This window comes from Perca fluviatilis, chromosome 17 (genome assembly GCF_010015445.1).
Source record: "Perca fluviatilis chromosome 17, GENO_Pfluv_1.0, whole genome shotgun sequence".
NCBI lineage: Eukaryota > Metazoa > Chordata > Actinopteri > Perciformes > Percidae > Perca > Perca fluviatilis.
This window is the reverse complement of record NC_053128.1, coordinates 3,622,541-3,641,673: the sequence shown is the minus strand read 5'-3', so window position 1 is coordinate 3,641,673 and position 19,133 is coordinate 3,622,541. Positions and strand designations below refer to the sequence as shown.

At 40.5% G+C, this 19,133-nt stretch overlaps 2 protein-coding genes across 2 annotated transcripts in view; one reads left to right on the top strand and one right to left on the bottom strand.

Annotated features, from left to right (window-relative positions):
- Positions 1–10,838, bottom strand: part of ptpa (protein phosphatase 2 phosphatase activator) — a 33,964-nt gene extending 23,126 nt beyond the window's left edge. Inside the window, exons 1-5 of the mRNA XM_039779254.1 lie at positions 10,723–10,838; positions 9,724–9,833; positions 6,653–6,739; positions 3,120–3,245; positions 1,640–1,757 (exon numbers count right to left, since the gene is read on the bottom strand). Coding sequence (XP_039635188.1) covers positions 1,640–1,757; positions 3,120–3,245; positions 6,653–6,739; positions 9,724–9,833; positions 10,723–10,747 — 466 coding nt within the window. The 5' untranslated portion in view covers positions 10,748–10,838. The remainder of the gene's footprint in view (positions 1–1,639; positions 1,758–3,119; positions 3,246–6,652; positions 6,740–9,723; positions 9,834–10,722) is intronic.
- Positions 10,839–11,361: 523 nt separating this feature from the next.
- crata (carnitine O-acetyltransferase a) overlaps positions 11,362–19,133 on the top strand; it is a 29,775-nt gene continuing 22,003 nt past the window's right edge. The window contains exons 1-3 of the mRNA XM_039779252.1: positions 11,362–11,388; positions 16,657–16,947; positions 17,154–17,272. Of these exons, the coding sequence (XP_039635186.1) occupies positions 11,362–11,388; positions 16,657–16,947; positions 17,154–17,272 (437 nt within the window). The remainder of the gene's footprint in view (positions 11,389–16,656; positions 16,948–17,153; positions 17,273–19,133) is intronic.

Below are 19,133 nucleotides of genomic sequence, written 5' to 3'. Positions count from 1 at the left end.
GATACACTTGGTATCATCTGCAGAAAGCTCCACACTTCTGAAATGTAACAAACAACAAAGCAGCTATGTAATAATCTCTCAACATGACATGACAGATCCCGCCACAGTTATGGACAGCGGAGCTGTGATAGGCCGGTTGGGATTGGGCAATCGATCAAAAATGGTTACATGTACACATATAATGATGGAGTGGGTTTTAAGGTTTGAACGGTCCGTCCAAAATTACAAAACATTTTCTCCATTGTCTGAGAGATAATCTGGCCTTGCACATTTGACTTTCTGGAGTTCACAGAGTTAAACATATTTTAAAGATCCAACAGCAATGTCTCTCCAGAACGTGTCCCTGATACTGCAGATAATCCACAGAACACAGCATCACAGAGTCAATTCCATTCACCTCTTCTTATTGGGGAGGATCCAGAAATCTCAGAGAAAGTTATTTCAAAACCTGAACAAATATATATTCAAAGGTTTGGTGTGGGTTTAATACCCCATTTCCACATGGTATTAAAATCCGATATGAGCGATTCGATCACGAGTGGACGGCTCTCAGTAGGGTTGGGTACCGAAACCTGGTGCTAATATGGCAACGGTGGCTAAACGTGAAATGGCGTATGTATGACACGCAATTACAATTACAATTTGTATGCCATTATTGCCGTGTTATTAAGAGGGATACCCGCTTTTTAGCGTGTTTATCAATGCCGACTGGCCTCCATTGACTTACATTACCTTGCGATGGCGTGTGAATTTACGCCGTAGCGAGTAGTATGAAAGGTCGGGGTGGTGGACGGGTAAAATACGGGACTTTCACCCAGGAGACCGGGGATTGTGTCCCGTGTCACGTTTCCTTCGTGTCCCGTTTCCCAAACTCAACCGTCGCTTTCTTCTTTTCCTAAACCCAACCCGCGTGTCACGTTTCCTAAACTCAACGGTCGCTTTCTTCCTTTACTAAATCCAACCGGTTCTTCTTTTCCTAAACCCGCGTTTGACGTTTCCTTAACTCAACCGTCACTTTCTTCTCGAGATAAAATGCTAAGCGGCGATAACAAGCCAAGTGGCATGTATGTTTATGTCCGCTGTATACAGTGTAGTCATACACGCAGATAGCTCAAAATGCGTACAAACAACATGCCACTTGGCTTAAGAAAGTGGGTGTGTATGTTTACGTGAAGTCACGATGTCACGTTGATATTTCTCTGGAAAGGATTCCAACAGCAGGACGTACAACAGTCTGCAGCTAAAGACACAAACTAGCTGCACTATGGTCACTGCTGCTGTCAGATAAACAACACAAATGGTGCGTTTACTGGTAAATCTCAGAGTGTATTCTAGGTTATTGTAAAATACCCTTTTTTTAATTGTTTAACAGCAATTTACTGGTGGAATAAGTTATAGTTATTACATTTTTAATAAATCATTTAATTTTGACCATATGGCCTTTGCAATCGTTTTTGCATCGGTATAAGGAAAGAACCCAAACGATATCCAACCCTAGCTCTTAGTACAGGTGTGAATGCACCCAGGACGCATTGAGATCCAATCACTCAGACCACATTCGGAGGTGGTCTGGCCAACATATGACCACATTCTTATAGCAGTGTGTACACATGGGCCATATTTAGCACAGCACTATTACCTGTTCCATAGTCTATCCTGGTGGCATTCCCCACAGACTCTTTCAGATAGACAGCTATCTCTGGAGCTGCAGCAATTTTGTCAGCAGGGAGCACTGTTGAAACCAAGGCCTCTGCTTCCTACACACAGAGAGATATTAGGGTTACAAAGGGTCCGTGAACTTCCAGGAAATTTTCCAAGGGGAGTTAAGCTTGGGCATTTTGGAAATGTTGAGCAATTTTAATATAAGAATTGTACCTTTTTAATAGTGAACTAATTTGGGTGGAAGATACATACACAAAAGCAATACTAGGTCATGTGGCATGTTCTGGTTAAATGAATTGTAACTTGCACTGAATACACAGCGCATTCTCCAATCTCACGTGCAGCACACTACTTCACTGTCTGAGCCAAAGGACGACATTGAAGTAAATATATTTTTTATGATATTTCAGTTAACCAACAGATAGTAGCCTTAAGCAAAGTACACAATATATAACTTGTACACACCTTTTGCTATCTAGCTGTTGACCATGTTGAAGAGGTTAAATTAATCTATTTCAATTCATTCTTTTGTAAAATGAGTTGTTCACTTTGAACGCTGAGTTTGCATACAGCCCACATTGATGGCTCAAATTTTGAAAGAACCTTTCAATGTTTGTTAACTTACCAGCTAGCTAACTCACCACAAGACACATTTGACAGTCTATGTATTTGACAAATAAATGAATTATGTCTGCTTATGATTTAGTAAAATGTTTATTTCTATCTGCATATGACATAGTAACTGCAGCCTGAGCAAGTACCACATATATTTCTATAAAAAATTCCTGTTTTTTACTGTTAATGCCTAAAAATTCCTTTCAATTCCCATAAAAAAAATCCCAACTTGACTTTTCTCAAAATGAGAATAGTTACAGTCTCATTTAGGGATGCATTGGTGCAGATAACGACCTAATTAATAATCAGGTATCTGCCTGACATGACTGATCCACAGTGTTGTGCTCAGTTCACATAACCCTTGTGTTGTCCTTTGGGTCCCAGTGACCCGAAGGACAACACAAGGATTATGTACTTCCGTTTACTTTGTTGAGAATTGCTCTCTAATCCCTGTTTCTTGTAAAGTAAGTAAGTAAAGTTTATTTCTAGAACACATTTAAACACAGTTTAAGCTGACCAAAATGCGGTACAAACAAGAACTAAGGTGCTGTATTAACCCTTGTTTAGAGAGCAATTCTCAACAAAGTAAACGGAGTACATAATCCTTGTGTTGTCCTTCGGGTCACTGGGACCCGAAGGACAACACAAGGGTTAAAGGTGCAGTAAGCGATGCTGTGCAAAGATTTGAACTCAACTACCAAACAAATACAACCCCCGAGTTCTAGTTTTAAGAACTGAAGTCATTAAATACTACGGAGGGAGGTTGTGTGTGTGTGTGTGTTGTGTGTGTGTGTGTGTGTGTGTGTGTGTGTGTGTGTGTGTGTGTGTGTGTGTGCGCTAACCTGGTCTAGTTTGGCGTACCAGGTTCTGAAAGCCTTATTCCCAAAGCGTGATGGCTGGTCAACAGGAGGGGTCTCGTCTATCCACCGGTCCAGAGTCCCCAAAAGATCTAGTAACTTCTCCACTGTCTGTCGCACAAGACAACAGTGACTGAGGTAACACTAATACTTATCATTATCACACAATGACTTTAAAGGGTATAAAAAGGAATAAAGAGCAAACGATAAACAAGAATATTTAGGTCAGGGGTGGTTGGTGCAATCAGACAGACGCAGCCTGGTTTACTCTGCTGAGCCTTAGTTGGCTAACCTTCGGTGATCACTTTGTGTTTCAATGTAGCAGAATTTCAACTGAGTGGTAATCATCGACATAGGTTTCTGTTCTCAGACAAATGAAAAGTATGAAAATGTGATTAATTTGAGGCTCATGATTGCAGCTCGTAGATAAATGGAAAATCCAGATAAAAGTAAAGCTATAGTGCATAGTTTCTGTCTCCCCCATTAGGAATTGTAAGTAATGACAACAAAACTGTTGGTGCGTCCACATGATACAAGCCTTCCGTGATCACGCACTGCCCCCACCCCACCTCCATGTAGTTGCTAGTAGCCAAGGAGGACACGGAGGACACGATCTTCTGAACATAGTCCTACTGAGAAATCCAGAGAGAGTTGTGCGGAGCTGATAGTCTTAATTAGCTTTGTAGCAACTCATTTTGCAAAGGCTTGAATGTCACGGATGTTCATTAACATCAAAAAGTTACACACTAAAGCTTTAAGTGGGCATTGACAAAAGAAAACTTAACTCCAACTACTATTACCAAACTCAAGAATGTTTTTTCATGCTCATGTCGTACTTACTAAACTCTTGCTGAAGGATTTGAGTAGTGTCAGCTTCATCCATCATGTACTGTATATACAACTCAAGTACTAATTAGACGAGCATCCAGGTAGCACAAGCAGAGACAGCAGGAGACAGATCTCAGGTCAGATCTTACAGTGGCTAAGTGATCAATAAAGCCAGAAAAGACTTTGACCGAACAAAGGCCATTTAAAACTCTAGCTGTTATATCCATCTCTGCTCTCCCTTGACAAAAACAGTAATTTTACCTCGCAGAACACTGCCTCTTTTGGTTTGTTTGTTTGTGTTATTATGTGACTTTGTTGTTAAAGGGTTAGTTCGAATTCACCAACAGGGATTCCCCCAGTGTATTGAAAGCCTGGTGGTCTACCAGGCCTAAGTTGCCTCCCACCAGGCCTAAGTCTCTGGGAATAATTGTTTTTAATAATGTTTTTTGAACTACAGTTGCAGTGGGGTGGCTCGGTTGGAAACTTATACGTAGTCACATTTTCAAATCTCCAGTTAGCTTTTAGCACAGACTTAAGCTTGATTTATGCTTCTGCGTAAAATCTACGCCGTGGCTACGTACGTAGGTACGTGGAGACACGAACCTACGCCAGACCCTACGCCGGACCTTACGCCGGACCTTACGCCGTAGCCTGATGTGCACCTCTCGAAAAGTGTAACTTCAGGTCGCTCGGCCGTGGCTTGGTAGCGTTGCATTTCCTGGTTATCCTTCTCCATAAACAACAAGGAATCAAAGAGAGGGTTAACTTTTCCTGCTCCAGATTTCCCACCGTGGTCAGAAAGAACAGGCGAGACACTTTGTTTCTCTCACTATGACTCTAGAGTCGCTACTCGCTCTGAAGCTAATCGCTGTCACTCTCTCACTTTCTCCCTCGCTCTATCGCCCACTCCCCAAACACACATGGCAGCTGGACGCACACACCAGCGCACAGGTATAAACTTCAGGCCACTTACGTAGGCTACGTAAGCTCTGCGTGGAGCCTCCGCAGGACCATAAATCAAGCTTTAATGTAGGGCCCTATGGAATCTGCGTTTAGCTTTTTTAAATTCTCAATTTCACGATTCCGTCCAGAAACTAATGGGCTCTGCATTAATGCTGCTATCAGTCTGTGACTGTCCCAATGCAGGCATTTTTTTAAAGATGATTTTTTGGGGCATTTTAGGCCTTTATTCGTAGGACAGCTGAAGACATAAAAAGGGGGGGGGGGGGGGAATGACATGCAGCAAAGGGTAAGAGGTTGGAGTCGAACCCGCGACCACTGTGTCGAGGAGTAAACCTCTGTATATTTACCAGGTGAGCTAACCAGGCGCCCTTCGGACCTTTAAAAATAAAAAATAAATAAAGGGGCTTAAAGCTTTAGTGTGTAACTTTTTGATATTAATGAACATCCGTTACATTCAAGCCATTGCCAAATGAGTTGCTACAAAGCTAATTCAGACTATCAGCTCCGCACAACTCTCTCTGGATTTCTCAGTATGACTATGTTCAGAAGATTGGGTCGTCCGGTGACTTTCCCGCGCAGAAACTCGAGATAATGACCTCTTCTGAAGAGTCCATCATGTTTTTTTATTCCTCCGTGGCCTCCTAGCCACTGAGTGGAGGCATGGGGGTGGTGCGCGATCACGGAAAGCTTGTGTCATGTGGACGCGCCGACAGTGTTGTTGTCATTTAGGCTATTAGAATTCCTCATGGGGGCAACAGAAACTACACCCTATTAGCTTTAACAACTTTCCTGGGGGAAACCCTGACCAAAGTGACACAATAATGCAAATAAACAAACTAACCCATGGAGGCAGCGGCAGACCAGCAACACCCGTGTTTTGCGAGGTAAAATTACTATTCTTCAAAAGGAGTCTGGTGACTTTGAAGAGAGCAGAGATGGATATACAGTAACAGCAGTAAGCAGGACAATGCTTAGCTTCTGTGTTGGTACTCGTGCCTGCTTTTCCAAACTGGGGGTGTGCCATCTACTGTAACTAATATGCTGACTACAGATATGTACAATACCGGTCAAGAGTTTGGGGTCACCTAGAAATTTCCATTCCGCTCCATTATAGACAGAATACCATCTGATCTGAGTGGGTGGCTGATCTTTAATGCAATATCTACATTGCCCATTATCAGTACCAATTCATCCAATGTTCCAAAGGCACATTCTGTTTACTAATCTCATATCATTTTAAAAGGCTAACTGAGAAAACATTGGAGAACCCTTTTGCAGTTATGTAAGCACATAATGTAATCTGCCCTGGTTAAAAAACAACAACAATGCAACTGATCTCAGCTGGTATTAATAATGGAGTGGAATGGAAATTTCAAAGTGACCGGTAGTGTACCTCATACAACATTATCCCTTTAACTGCTAATTTCTTCTCCGCTCCCACTGCCGACAGCTGTCTGCTACGAGCGCATTGCCAGTGTCACTCTCTCTCTTTTTCAATCACAGGTTACGTACACTAGGGCTGCACGATATGAGGAAAATGTGCGATATGGGACAATGTTGCACGCACACACGCCGGCCCTGCTATTCTCTTAAGGGATTGACGAACACACCAGCGCACAAGTATAAACTTCATGCCACTTACACAGGCTACGGTGAAAGCTCTGCGAGGAGCCTCCGCAGAACCATAAGTCACGCTTTAGAAGCCACAGTTATAAAAGACAACATACCTCGGACACCTTATACTCAGATGTGAACTTCTTTCCCTTCACACCTTCATTCAGGGTCAGAACGAATCCCATGTAGTCAGCATACGCCTGGAAGAGGGAGAGAGGTGTTGAAAACTGGAATGTATTAAGTTGTGTAGTCAGATGAACTGCTACAAAAACTAAAATCAATATTATGATATTAATTTATAGTAATATTTTGACATAATTTATATTGATCACGATGAGGCAATTGTTCAACAGTGATGGGTAACATCAGACAAAAACTCTTCACACGTGCACTTCAGAAACTTTATAACTTCAATCACTTTCCAAGGTTTTAATACTAATCTACTTGGCATTCAGTGGTAGAACTAAGTACATTTATTCAAGTACTGTACTTAAGTATAAATTTGAGGTACTTGTACTTTACTTGAGTCTTTTCTTTTCATGCCACTTTCTACTTCTACTCCGCTACATTTCAGAGAGAAATATTGTACTTTTTACTCCATCTGGCAGCTTAAGTTCCTAGTAACTTTATAAGTTAAGATTTTTGCACACAAAACACGCTTTATTGAAAATAACCTACTCAACAATATAACGGCCTACAAGTCCAGCTGAAATAATTAGCTGATTAAAAACTTAGTTGATTGACAGAACTATTTGGATCGATTCCAGTTTCTAAAATGTGTGAGGATTTTTCTGCATTGAGCACTTTTACTTTTAATACTATAAGTACATTTTCCTGATGATACTTATATACTTTTACTTAAGCATCATTTTCAATGCAGGACTTTTACTTGCAACAGAGTATTTTTTACAATGTGGTATTAGTACTTTTACATAAAGTGTCTATATGTAACTTTCAGTTTGTGTTGATTCTTTGGACTAAAGCGGTAGTGTTTTTTACCGTTACCGGGAGGTCATGTAGTTGCGATGAATGTTTTGCTCGGACAAAAATTCCTTCATTTACAATAAAGGAATAAGTTACAGATGCATCGTTGCATTTCCAGTGTAGCTTAGTCTACTTTGGATGAATCGTGACATAAACCTGGTATCACTGTCACTGTGTCATGAGCCAAAGCATTAAGAGATTTGTAGCAACCAACGTAATAACTTAGATTAATATAGCGCATTTCATGAAACCCACGGACACTTTACACAAGTACAGGGGGACAAGGGGAAAGAAAATAGGGTAACACTTTACTTGAAGGTATCGACATAACTGTGACATGACACTGTCATAACTATGACATGACACTGTCATGTACGTGTCAACGAAGTCATCAACGTTTATGACTTGTCATTAATGACAAATGATTGTTTGGGTTGTCTTGATTATGACAAGTTGACATTAATCAAAGTGACATTACCAGAAGTTGTCTTGGTCATGACAAGTTGACATTAAATAGTTTGGGATGTCTTTGTAATGACAACTTGACATTAACCAGAATGACATTACCAGAAGTTGTCTTTGTCATGACAACTTGACATAATGTCATCCTGTTTAATGTTGAGTTGTCTTAATAAGGACACTCCAAGGAAATTTAATGTCAAATTGTCATGACAAAGACATCCTCTGGTAAGGTCATCCTGGTTAATGTCAACTTGTCATTACAAAGACATCCCAAACTAATTGAATGTCAACTTGTCATGACCAAGACAATTTCTGGTAATGTCACTTTGATTAATGTCAACTTGTCATAATCAAGACAACCCAAACAATGTCCACCTGTCATGACAAAAACCGAATAACAGTTAATGACAGAAGTTATGTACGTTTATGAGTGGTTTATAACGTTTATGACACATTCATGACAGTGTCATGTCATAGTTATGACAGTGTCATGTCACGATTATGTCAATACCTTCAAGTAAAGTGTTCCCGAAAATAGTAGGCTAACACAAACACGTACTAAAAGGGTCCACGCTAAATAGAAGGAGGACATAATTTAATGTAGGCTACTGGCGTACAACCACATTGTGCATTTTTAAGTTATTTTATGCATGAAATAGACATATTACATACCTGAGGGCCATTTCAGGGTCGGTTTTGAATTTTTTACAATCCCATAATTGTCTACATCTGATGATAGCCCGATCGACTCGCATTATCGCCTTTTGTCTTTCCCTTTTTAGTTGTTCGTTTAATTTCCTACTTTTCTGTGATGGCCCTGCCCCAGTATCAGCCATAACTTCTAAAATAACTTCTAAAATAACATTAAAATGCAATTAGGCCTATATAAAAGAAATCTCCTGCTTCCTTTTACCTGGCTCAAAAGGCTGGATACCGAACACAGGCTCTCCGGTGTAAGAAAGAAATCTGTGACCCATCAGAATGTGTTACTGTGGCGCCATCTACCTGCCGCAAATCATTCTGTGAGGCCTTACTAAAAACTACATAAAAACACCATACTTTTCACTGTTAGTCTTGTTTGCTTTAAGAGGTCATTTAAGATCATTGTATGAAAAATGACAGAGCTTCAGAAACATTAAAAAGTTACATGCTGTACTTTTAAGTAAAGGATATGAATACTTCTTCCACCACTGTTGGTATTTAAAAAAAAAAAAATCATAACCACCCCTTCATACAACTACAGAAACCAAACTACAAGTGTGAACAAAGCCGATAACCGTGGATGATAACCATTTTTGTTGTAAAGACAATAATTCAATGCCAACTTTACTTTTAATCTGTAAGAAACCAGTGGGTATGGAGGCTGATTATTAACTGAATTTAACATGCCCAAGATTTGGTTTCCGTAGCGAACACAGTACTATCAGGCGCTTGTTGCGTTGCAGCCACGGAGCACATGAAGCGGCGCTCCAACGTTTACGTTGAAAAAGCCCGGTAAACCTGTAAATACAATGTTCCTCTTATCTGTGAAATAAGCATGTGACCCGTTTCAAGTCCACCACTCAAAGAATCGGAATCAAGAATGGATAAGAACCCTAATCGAAAGGAAGAATCAGAATTAGATTCAGGCCTACATGGTATGTCTAAACCCTGTTCTCTGTCTGGTTTGGTACTTGGAAAGTCAGACAAAAACAGAGAGTTTTGAAACATGTTCACACAGCCACAGGCAGCAACCTACTTGAGATCTCTTCCACTTGCCCATATCAGGCACCATGCTGATCTCTTTCTTGGGTACCATGTAGGTGACGCTGTCTGGGACTTGAGGTGCTTCATCCTCAGGGGTGGATCCTAAATAGTTTAGAAAGAGACAGACTTCAGAGATAATTCCAGTTCAGTTATGCAGCAGATATTTTGTTTTTGGCAACTTTTCTCTTAAATAGTAAATTCAGTATTCACCCTATCTGAGATTTCTCCTTTTTCACAGTGTTACAAAACTGGAGTAAACGTGAATGTTTACCAGGCAGAACAAGTATTATAAATGGATGCTATTGAGTTGCACTATAAAAAATTTAGAACCCATGTGTTTTCTGAAGTTGACATGACATATTTGGCTATGCTGCGTCATTTTTTTGACAATTCATATTTTAATTGTTTCCTGTGACTACTGGAGTAGACTTGGCTCCTCTCGTCGTATCAGTCTTTGTGCACGGTTGGTTTGCGTTTGTAAAGCGTAGAATAATTCAGTTCTACAACTTCTAAAAACATTTTTTGTCCTGATGTTGTACTTATTAATAAAGGAGTAAACGGCTGTGGTGCCTACGTCACACTGCAAATTGTCTCCTGCGATTCACTCTACGTGCTAGCTAACACCTTCCACAGTGAAGCAAGCCACTGAGGTAGTAATATGAGTTTGACAGCGATTGTCATAAAGCATTACAGAGCACGACTTCAAGTTGTACAAGTACATAACAACAGAGGCAACCCGCAAGCCCAAATAGAAACTTCAAAATGTGACGTTAACGTTATATGGGTGGCTTTGCCTGAGGACAGCAGTGATAACTGTTATGCCTCCTGGGCTTATCTAGCGCACGTAAAGTGAATTAGTTAAATTCACCACATGTGGCAATGTAGCTAGTGGTGTACCTGCTAACATGGTTAGCGTTTACCAAAAGATAGCAAAAGCGACACAGAACTTGCTAATGCTATGCAACAGCATTGAGCTGTGCTTTAACGTTACCTGACTGTTGTTGTGTTTCCGCCATGGTGAGGCCAACATTCAGTCTCCTTCGCGGGTTTCAGACTGAATAAAAGCAGCCATGGCTCATTACTGCCCTCAACTGTTCGAAAAATAAATGGCATCCCAGGTTCTGTTGGTTGTCACGGTTGTGTAGCCTACTAAAAATAAATACATGAATGAATGCCGTGCATTCTATATTTTACTTACTTACTTAAGCACAAAAGTATTATCAGCAAATATGTACTGGAATTATCAGCTATATAAGTAGTCAAATGCAGAATGAACCCCATTTAGTCTTGTTTAGTAGTAGTAGTAGTAGTAGTAGTAGTAGTAGTAGTTTAATGAAGTCGGAACTCAAATGCATTTTCCCAAGTGGCCCTAATCCTCTTCCGTACATTTACAACTCTACCCCGTCTTAAGAGAACCTCACCCTGACCTTATTGTGTTTAGCAGCTGACGACCTGTGCGGTTGTGAGGTCAGTGTGCTTCCAGCTTGTCTCCAATTTGTCTCCAATTTGTTTCCAGTGGGTCCGACGACCTAAATACCTAGCGTTAGCCAAAAGCTACTGCTTTTAGGCTGGACTTCGAGCACTGCTCTGACCTGAGTCTGTGGTCTGTGGGCGTTTCTTTGAATGCAGAATGTGGGGCATTTGCAGCAGAACTATGGTAAGTAACGCACCTGACTATGCTTGTTTACACTGGCCAAAAGTCAACTAGCTAGAGCGTAAGTTATTGACACGTATTTATACAATTGACTTGATAACTTGATTTTATTAACGTAATATATGATTGTGGAGACTTAGCAGTTAACGCTTAGCAAAACTAACTAACGCTCGGTGGTAAAGGAGTGTTTGCTAGCTGTTAGCAGAGTTTGCTAGCTTAGCTCGTAATGAGCTGAAGTAGCGGTAACGTTAGTGAACAGTTAGCAAAGCTAACTGGGTCAAAGGTTTATTTTGGGGTTAGCTAAGATTTAATATAGATAAGACTCTAAAGGGCAAGCTTGACTGAGACTCAGTTTTACTAAAGTTAATACGTATTATTCAGCTTCGCTACTTTATAAGATAACGGAAACATGTTGCAGGAGACTTGCTTAAAATTCTTCTGCTTTTTTGTTACACCTGATCGTTAGATTCTTTAAAGTAGAACATTTAACAGTTAGATGGGAACATATGGGAACCTTTCAGCTTAGCCTTTGAACATGTTTTGTTAGTTTTATCTATGCCATTCACTTCTTAGTACTTTTGTTGACATATTTTTCCGTAATGAAAATGAGTACAGACTGCGCTCTACCGGCGACATGTCGTCACATATTCTGAGAAGTGATTGCCCTGTGGACAAAGGTCTGCAACCGAGTTTGGTGTAAAACCAACACATTCCAGAAGCAGTTCGGTTCCTATATGATTTGATTAGTTTTATCATTATTGTGTCATGCATCAATAATGACTTTTTTTCCCAAGCTTAAGAAACTGCATTAAAATTAACCAAAAAGTTTCTGGATTTTGAACAGACCTTTCATTTTAATATATATATTCTTAACCCATCATAATGAGGACAATACAGAAGGAAATGTGATTTAATTCTACACCTGTCCTAATTCCCACATGTTTTAAAATCTGCCAACCTGAAGGGCCAGAGGATGGATTCCTGTTCTCAAATGTGCAACTAAAGACCTTTTGACTCATTGATTAGTTTGCTTAGATAAGATTAGATCACATAAGTCATGGCCGACAGGTGCATTACAGCCACCAAGTGGACTGGATTCCCTACACTCTGTCTCACTCGGAGTGGCTAAGTCAAGTGCGAGTGGTAAACTAGTGGTAAAATGTGGTATGCTGTAGCAGTCTGGTCCGGTGTTTGGCTTAATATCAAATCGGTTTGGAAATGTATACAATGGCCCAAGCCTGGACTACTTAATAATTATGTTTCACTTTTGACTAACAGAAGGAGTCATTTTAGGTGCAGGTGATGAAATATTTTACAACAGCTTCCCTCTTTGACAACAAAATAACTTTGATAATCTGGAAAAATAGTGGTATCAAAGAGCAGCCTCTCCCAGAAAGTCACTTAGTTATTTTTCACTGTTGACTGGGGAAATGGCAAGCCAATTTATTTATATAGCACAAGTTCATACACAAAGGCAATTTTTAAAGTGCTTTACATAAGCAGACACATACAGAGCAAATACATCATCAAATTCAACAATCATAAAAACAAAGCAAAACAAACCGTACATTTTAAAGTCTTAAAAAGCATAGAAGTAGAGCTGTAACAATTCCAAATGTTGCTGTACAATTCATTGTTCTCAGAAATAATTGCAGTTAACAATATAATTGTCTCTTTCAGTCAAAATAGTCAGAAATAGTTATGTATTTATTACTTAAAAAAAATCTAAGTTTTAAACGAATCCCAGGATACATCTTTTGGTTATATCCCTGTCGTGACCTAGATAATGTAATAAAACAAGGACACAGCCTAGGATGTAAACCATGCCTTTTTATAAAAAAAAAAAGTGTAGTGTCAACAACTAACTTGAAATAATAATACTAATAATAAAAATATTTAGTCAAACCAATAATCACTTTATATAATTACAATTTGGCATATCTATACAAAATCAACAATTACCAGCATTACGCCTTAAGACCTTAGCTAATGTTAGCAATTAATTGCCGTTAAACAAAGAAACAGCGATTATGTAAAAAGAAATTGACAGTTTAACAATGATGTAATAATTGTCACAGGCCTACATAGAAGTGTAGGAATAACCGTCTCTAAATGACCTCAGGAAAAGCAACGTGACTTAAAACAGAAAAATCTTGATTTAAAAGGACACAGATTTGGGGCAGATCGTAAGTGTTCAGGAAGTTTATTCCATAACTCGAGGCGCGTAAAAAAAAAACTAAAAGCTGCTTCTGCGTGTTTCGTGCTGAGCCTGGGGATGGTGAGTAGGCCTTTCCCAGAGGATCTTAGGCCGGTTACACACTGGCTGCGTGGCGTGAGCGTGGCGTTTCTGTTGCGTGTCAGCTGCGTGGATTTTTCCTTTACACACCAGAAACGTGTCTGATGCGGCACTGCTGCTGCTAGCCTTGTCTGGACACATGGAGGTTTCCCATTGATACAATGAAATACCATGTTAAACATAAATATACAGTGCCTTGCGAAAGTATTCGGCCCCCTTGAACTTTTCGACCTTTTGCCACATTTCAGGCCTCAAACATAAAGATATAAAACTGTAATTTTTTGTGAAGAATCAACAACAAGTGGGACACAATCATGAAGTGGAACGAAATTTATTGGACATTTCAAACCTTTTAAACAAATAAAAAACTGAAATATTGGGCGTGCAAAATTATTCAGCCCCCTTAAGTTAATACTTTGTAGCGCTACCTTTTGCTGCGATTACAGCTGTAAGTCGCTTGGGGTATGTCTCTATCAGTTTTGCACATCGAGACTGACATTTTTGCCCATTCCTCCTTGCAAAACAGCTCGAGCTCAGTGAGGTTGGATGGAGAGCGTTTGTGAACAGCAGTTTTCCGTTCTTTCCACAGATTCTCGATTGGATTCAGGTCTGGACTTTGACTTGGCCATTCTAACACCTGGATATGTTTATTTGTGAACCATTCCATTGTAGATTTTGCTTTATGTTTTGGATCATTGTCTTGTTGGAAGACAAATCTCCGTCCCAGTCTCAGGTTTTTTGCAGACTCCATCAGGTTTTCTTCCAGAATGGTCCTGTATTTGGCTCCATCCATCTTCCCATCAATTTTAACCATCTTCCCTGTCCCTGCTGAAGAAAAGCAGGCCCAAACCATGATGCTGCCACCACCATGTTTGACAGTGGGGATGGTGGGTTCAGGGTGATGAGCTGTGTTGCTTTTTTGCGCGCAAACATAACGTTTTGCATTGTTGCCAAAAAGTTCGATTTTGGTTTCATCTGACCACAGCACCTTCTTCCACATGTTTGGTGTGTCTCCCAGGTGGCTTTTGGCAAACATTAAACGACACTTTTTATGGATATCTTTAAGAAATGGCTTTCTTCTTGCCACTCTTCCATAAAGGCCAGATTTGTGCAGTATAACGACTGATTGTTGTCCTATGGACAGAGTCTCCCACCTCAGCTGTAGATCTCTGCAGTTCATCCAGAGTGATCATGGGCCTCTTGGCTGCATCTCTGATCAGTCTTCTCATTGTATGAGCTGAAAGTTTAGAGGGACGGCCGGGTCTTCGTAGATTTGTAGTGGTCTGATACTCCTTCCATTTCAATATTATCGCTTGCACAGTGCTCCTTGGGATGTTTAAAGCTTGGGAAATCTTTTTGTATCCAAACCGGCTTTAAACTTCTCCACAACAGTATCTCGGACCTGCCTGGTGTGTTCCTTGTTCTTCATGATGCTCTCTGCGCTTTAACGGACCTCTGAGACTATCACAGAGCAGGTGCATTTATACGGGAGACTTGATTACACACAGCTGGATTCTATTTATCATCATTAGTCATTTAGGTCAACATTGGATCATTCAGAGATCCTCACTGAACTTCTGGAGAGAGTTTGCTGCACTGAAAGTAAAGGGGCTGAATAATTTTGCACCACACTTTTCAGTTTTTTATTTGTTAAAAAAGTTTTAAATAGCCAATGAATTTCGTTCCACTTCATAATTGGGACCCACTTGTTGTTGATTCTTCACAGAAAATTACAGTTTTATATCTTTATGTTTGAGGCCTGAAATGTGGCAAAAGGTCGAAACGTTCAAGGGGGCCGAATACTTTCGCAAGGCACTGTATATACTGATCTGATTACAGCAATTATCGGCACTATTGACGGCAAAATATTCTTCAGAATATTTCGTTCTGTATTGACAGGTGCAATATTAGAAAATCTATTTTAAAATTATTTTTTTTTAATTACATTTATATCTGCATTTATTTAAAAAAAATCTATAGACTTTCAAACATTAACATGTCATTTATGAATTATGTATTCGTGTCTAAACGACATATAAACATCTTTTCCTATTCTATTTTGCCTGGAAACGCTTCCAACACGCTTGCGTGTCGCATGAAAAATAGGCGTCGGTTCTATTTCTAGCAGGCGTTTTCGGCGTGGCTCGAGCCGCGCCTGAGACGCGCGTCTCACGCCGGCAGTGTGTAAGCTCTAACCTGTTAACATGGGAGTCGAAATATAAACGGACACGCCACGCAGCTGACACGCTCACGCCACGCACCCAGTGTGTAACCGGCCTTAAAGCTCTGGATGGCTCGTAACGGAACAGCATGTCACACACCTATTTTGGTCCCAAACCATTCAGTGCTTTGTTAGTTAATAACAATATTTTGAAATCAATTCTATGACTCATAGCAAACCAGTGCAAGGCTCTAAGAACAGGAGTGATGTGTCCAAATTTCCTAGATTTAGCGAGGACTCGAGCAGCAACGTTCTGAATACGCTGCAGTTGCCTGATGGATTTTTTGTCTGAATTTGTCTGTAAAGACACTGTTAACAGTAATCAAGTCTGCTTAAAACAAATGCATGAACACGTTTCTCTAAATCCTGTCTAGACATGAGTCCTTTAAGTCTTGCTATGTTTTTTTTAGACAGTAGTAGGCTAATTTTGTAATTCTGTTGATGTGGGTTTTGAAATTTAAGTCCAGAACTACACTAAGATTCCGGACATGGTTTGAGCTCCTAAACATTAGGGCTTCAAGATGAGCACTAACACGTGATTGTTAATTTTTGGCACCAAAAATAATTGTCTCAGTTTTGTCCTTTTTATATAACTGGAGAAACTTATGGGACATCCAATCATCATGTTGTTTTTTTCTTTTTCTTTTTTTTCATTACACTTATTCAGTCACTGGAGCAATTCACCCTTTCAACTTAACAACTTCAAGTGACCGCACAAACATGTATTTAACGTGCACTTGTCTGTCGTGTAAAGGTTGGGATGGCGAAACCCTGTGGCTTAATGAAGCCCTGTCACTTGGTGAAGCCCGTATCAGTGGCTCGGGTCTCTGGCAGATACCTGACCCACCAGAAGGGACTGCCCAGTCTGCCTGTCCCCCCCCTGCAGCAGACCTGCGAGCGCTACGTCCGCGCCCTGGAGCCCATTTTGGAGGTGGATGAGCTGAAGCAAACTCGAGAGCTGGTGGACGAGTTTCAGAAAGCAGGAGGCGTTGGAGAGAGACTTCAGAGGAACCTGGAAAAGAGAGCACAGAACACGGAGAACTGGGTGAGAGTCTGACACAAGTATTGTGATCAGGGAAACGTATAACTTACTTCCCTGACACAACTTGTTTGCTTTCGTTCTCAACACAATTTCATTGCAAACCCACTAACATTTGACTTCTTCCCTTTTTAATAAACGGTATTATTCCACTCCTATGTCGATCTGTTATTGACTTGTGTCTGTATCTGTTTGTCTCGGTGTCTCTGTAGTTGTCAGAGTGGTGGGTGCTGGTTGCTTACCTCGATTACCGGTTGCCTGTGGTGGTTCATTCAAGTCCCGGGTTGGTCTTGCCCCGCATGAACTTCAGTGATAAGCAGGGACAAATAAGGTGATCACACATACACACAAACAAACAGACAACTTTTAAGATGTCAGGAATATCAGCCACAGTCCAGTCAGCTAGGTTTTTACTAAGCTCTGGACGGTGTAAACATTAAACCGGACAGTTTCCAGCAGCCTCCAGGCTGAACAGGAAGTCACAGAAACACTCCCATCCTGTTAGGTCCGGTTACAATTTAATAAAATGTTATCAGACACATATCTCAGCTTGTACACAGTCTCCAGTTGTTTTTATTATGACAGAGTAGTTGTCAAAATGCTCTACATGCGATCTGTTGCTGATGTTATTAAACAGACTGTAGATGATCTGTAATCTGAACAGATTTAGTCTCTCTGACTTCTAAACGTAACTATCAGCCACACAACATGTGGTCTGTACACAATAAGTCTTTAAATCAGACAAATAGCAGTTAAAATCCCTCCAATTCAAAAACAATAGAGTTTATACAAAACGTCATCATGTTGGGTCGATTCTGAACCAATCAGCTGAGAGCCAGGCGTTCCCCAGCATGCCCCTGGGTCTGCCTGGGTCTTGCAGTCGGTGATAAGCAACTGCGCTGCCTGCGTCTCAAACCTGCGGCCGCCTTGATCTCGTGAGGGCACAAATCTAACTGGCATGCATTGGGCGGTGATCTCCGCCTGGCTCATCTCGAACAAGCCTATTTTCTCTTGAATGACCACCGACAAGCAAGTAGGCCCTCCTACAACCGCGATGGCTGCACCTGACTGGACGAACGCTTGACTCATGGGCTGTCTGCTCCCGCATTTCAAAACAGACCAACCAAGCAGCTCGATTGGAAACGTTCTCTTATTTTACGAAAAGAGTTCACCGAAATGTGTTTCTGAAAATATTTTGTGTCTATGTTTATCTATGTCTTCATTTTATATCGACATCGGTGAGTTTAAAAGATTTTCGGGTAACACTTTACTTGAAGGTATCTGCATAAGCGTGACATGACACTGTCATGAACACATGACACTGTCATGACACATGAAGCCTAACCATAACTTGTCATGACAAAAACTGAATGACACTTACTAAAAGAAGAGTTATGTCATAAACGTTTATAATGTTTATGACACGTTCATGACCGTGTCATGTCACTCTTATGTGGATTGTAGATGTGACTTCACCTGAGGAAGGTCTGTGTGACGGAAACATTGTGAAATAAAGTATTTGCATGCGTAATGGACAGTGTGCAGGACTTCTTCAACCAGTGTTGCTGGTAACCTTTGCCTTTTCCGACGCACCTGGCCCAAAAAAGAGGTGTGCAAAAGCGTTTTTGAATCGACTCTTATGTAGATACCTTCAAGTGTAACCGATTTTCGTGATTTAAAAAAATCTTTGAGACTAACTGCATCTGGTCACCCCAAAACAACGCATGAACTTTCTAGTAAACAAACGCAGTATGCGCTGTTCCCCCTCCCAGCGCTGATGAAATGTGATCTTGTTCATATCTTTATCATGGCCCGGCAGTAAATTGCTGTCAGACACTAGCAGCTCAGCTAGTTTGTTTATAAACAAACCTATTATGTTAATCATATTGCTTATATTATTATTGTTGGGCTGCTACTTGGAAAGTTTAGTGAGCTACCAGTTACTCTACATTAAATGAAGCTTCACTACACTGAAGCTAACGTTAGACTCTTTATTTTTTTTATTTTTTTTTTTATACATCCGTGTATATGACAAAGATTTCTGTGTTTGGCGGTGATTCTAAGCAGTTTTATTTCAGACCGCAGCAGAAAGCACAGATGCGCTAAGCTTCAGAAATGCCTGGGAAAATGTAGCTTGTGTGGACAGTACCGCAAAGTTACTTGATCAATAAATGACCTTAGCTACTACGGCT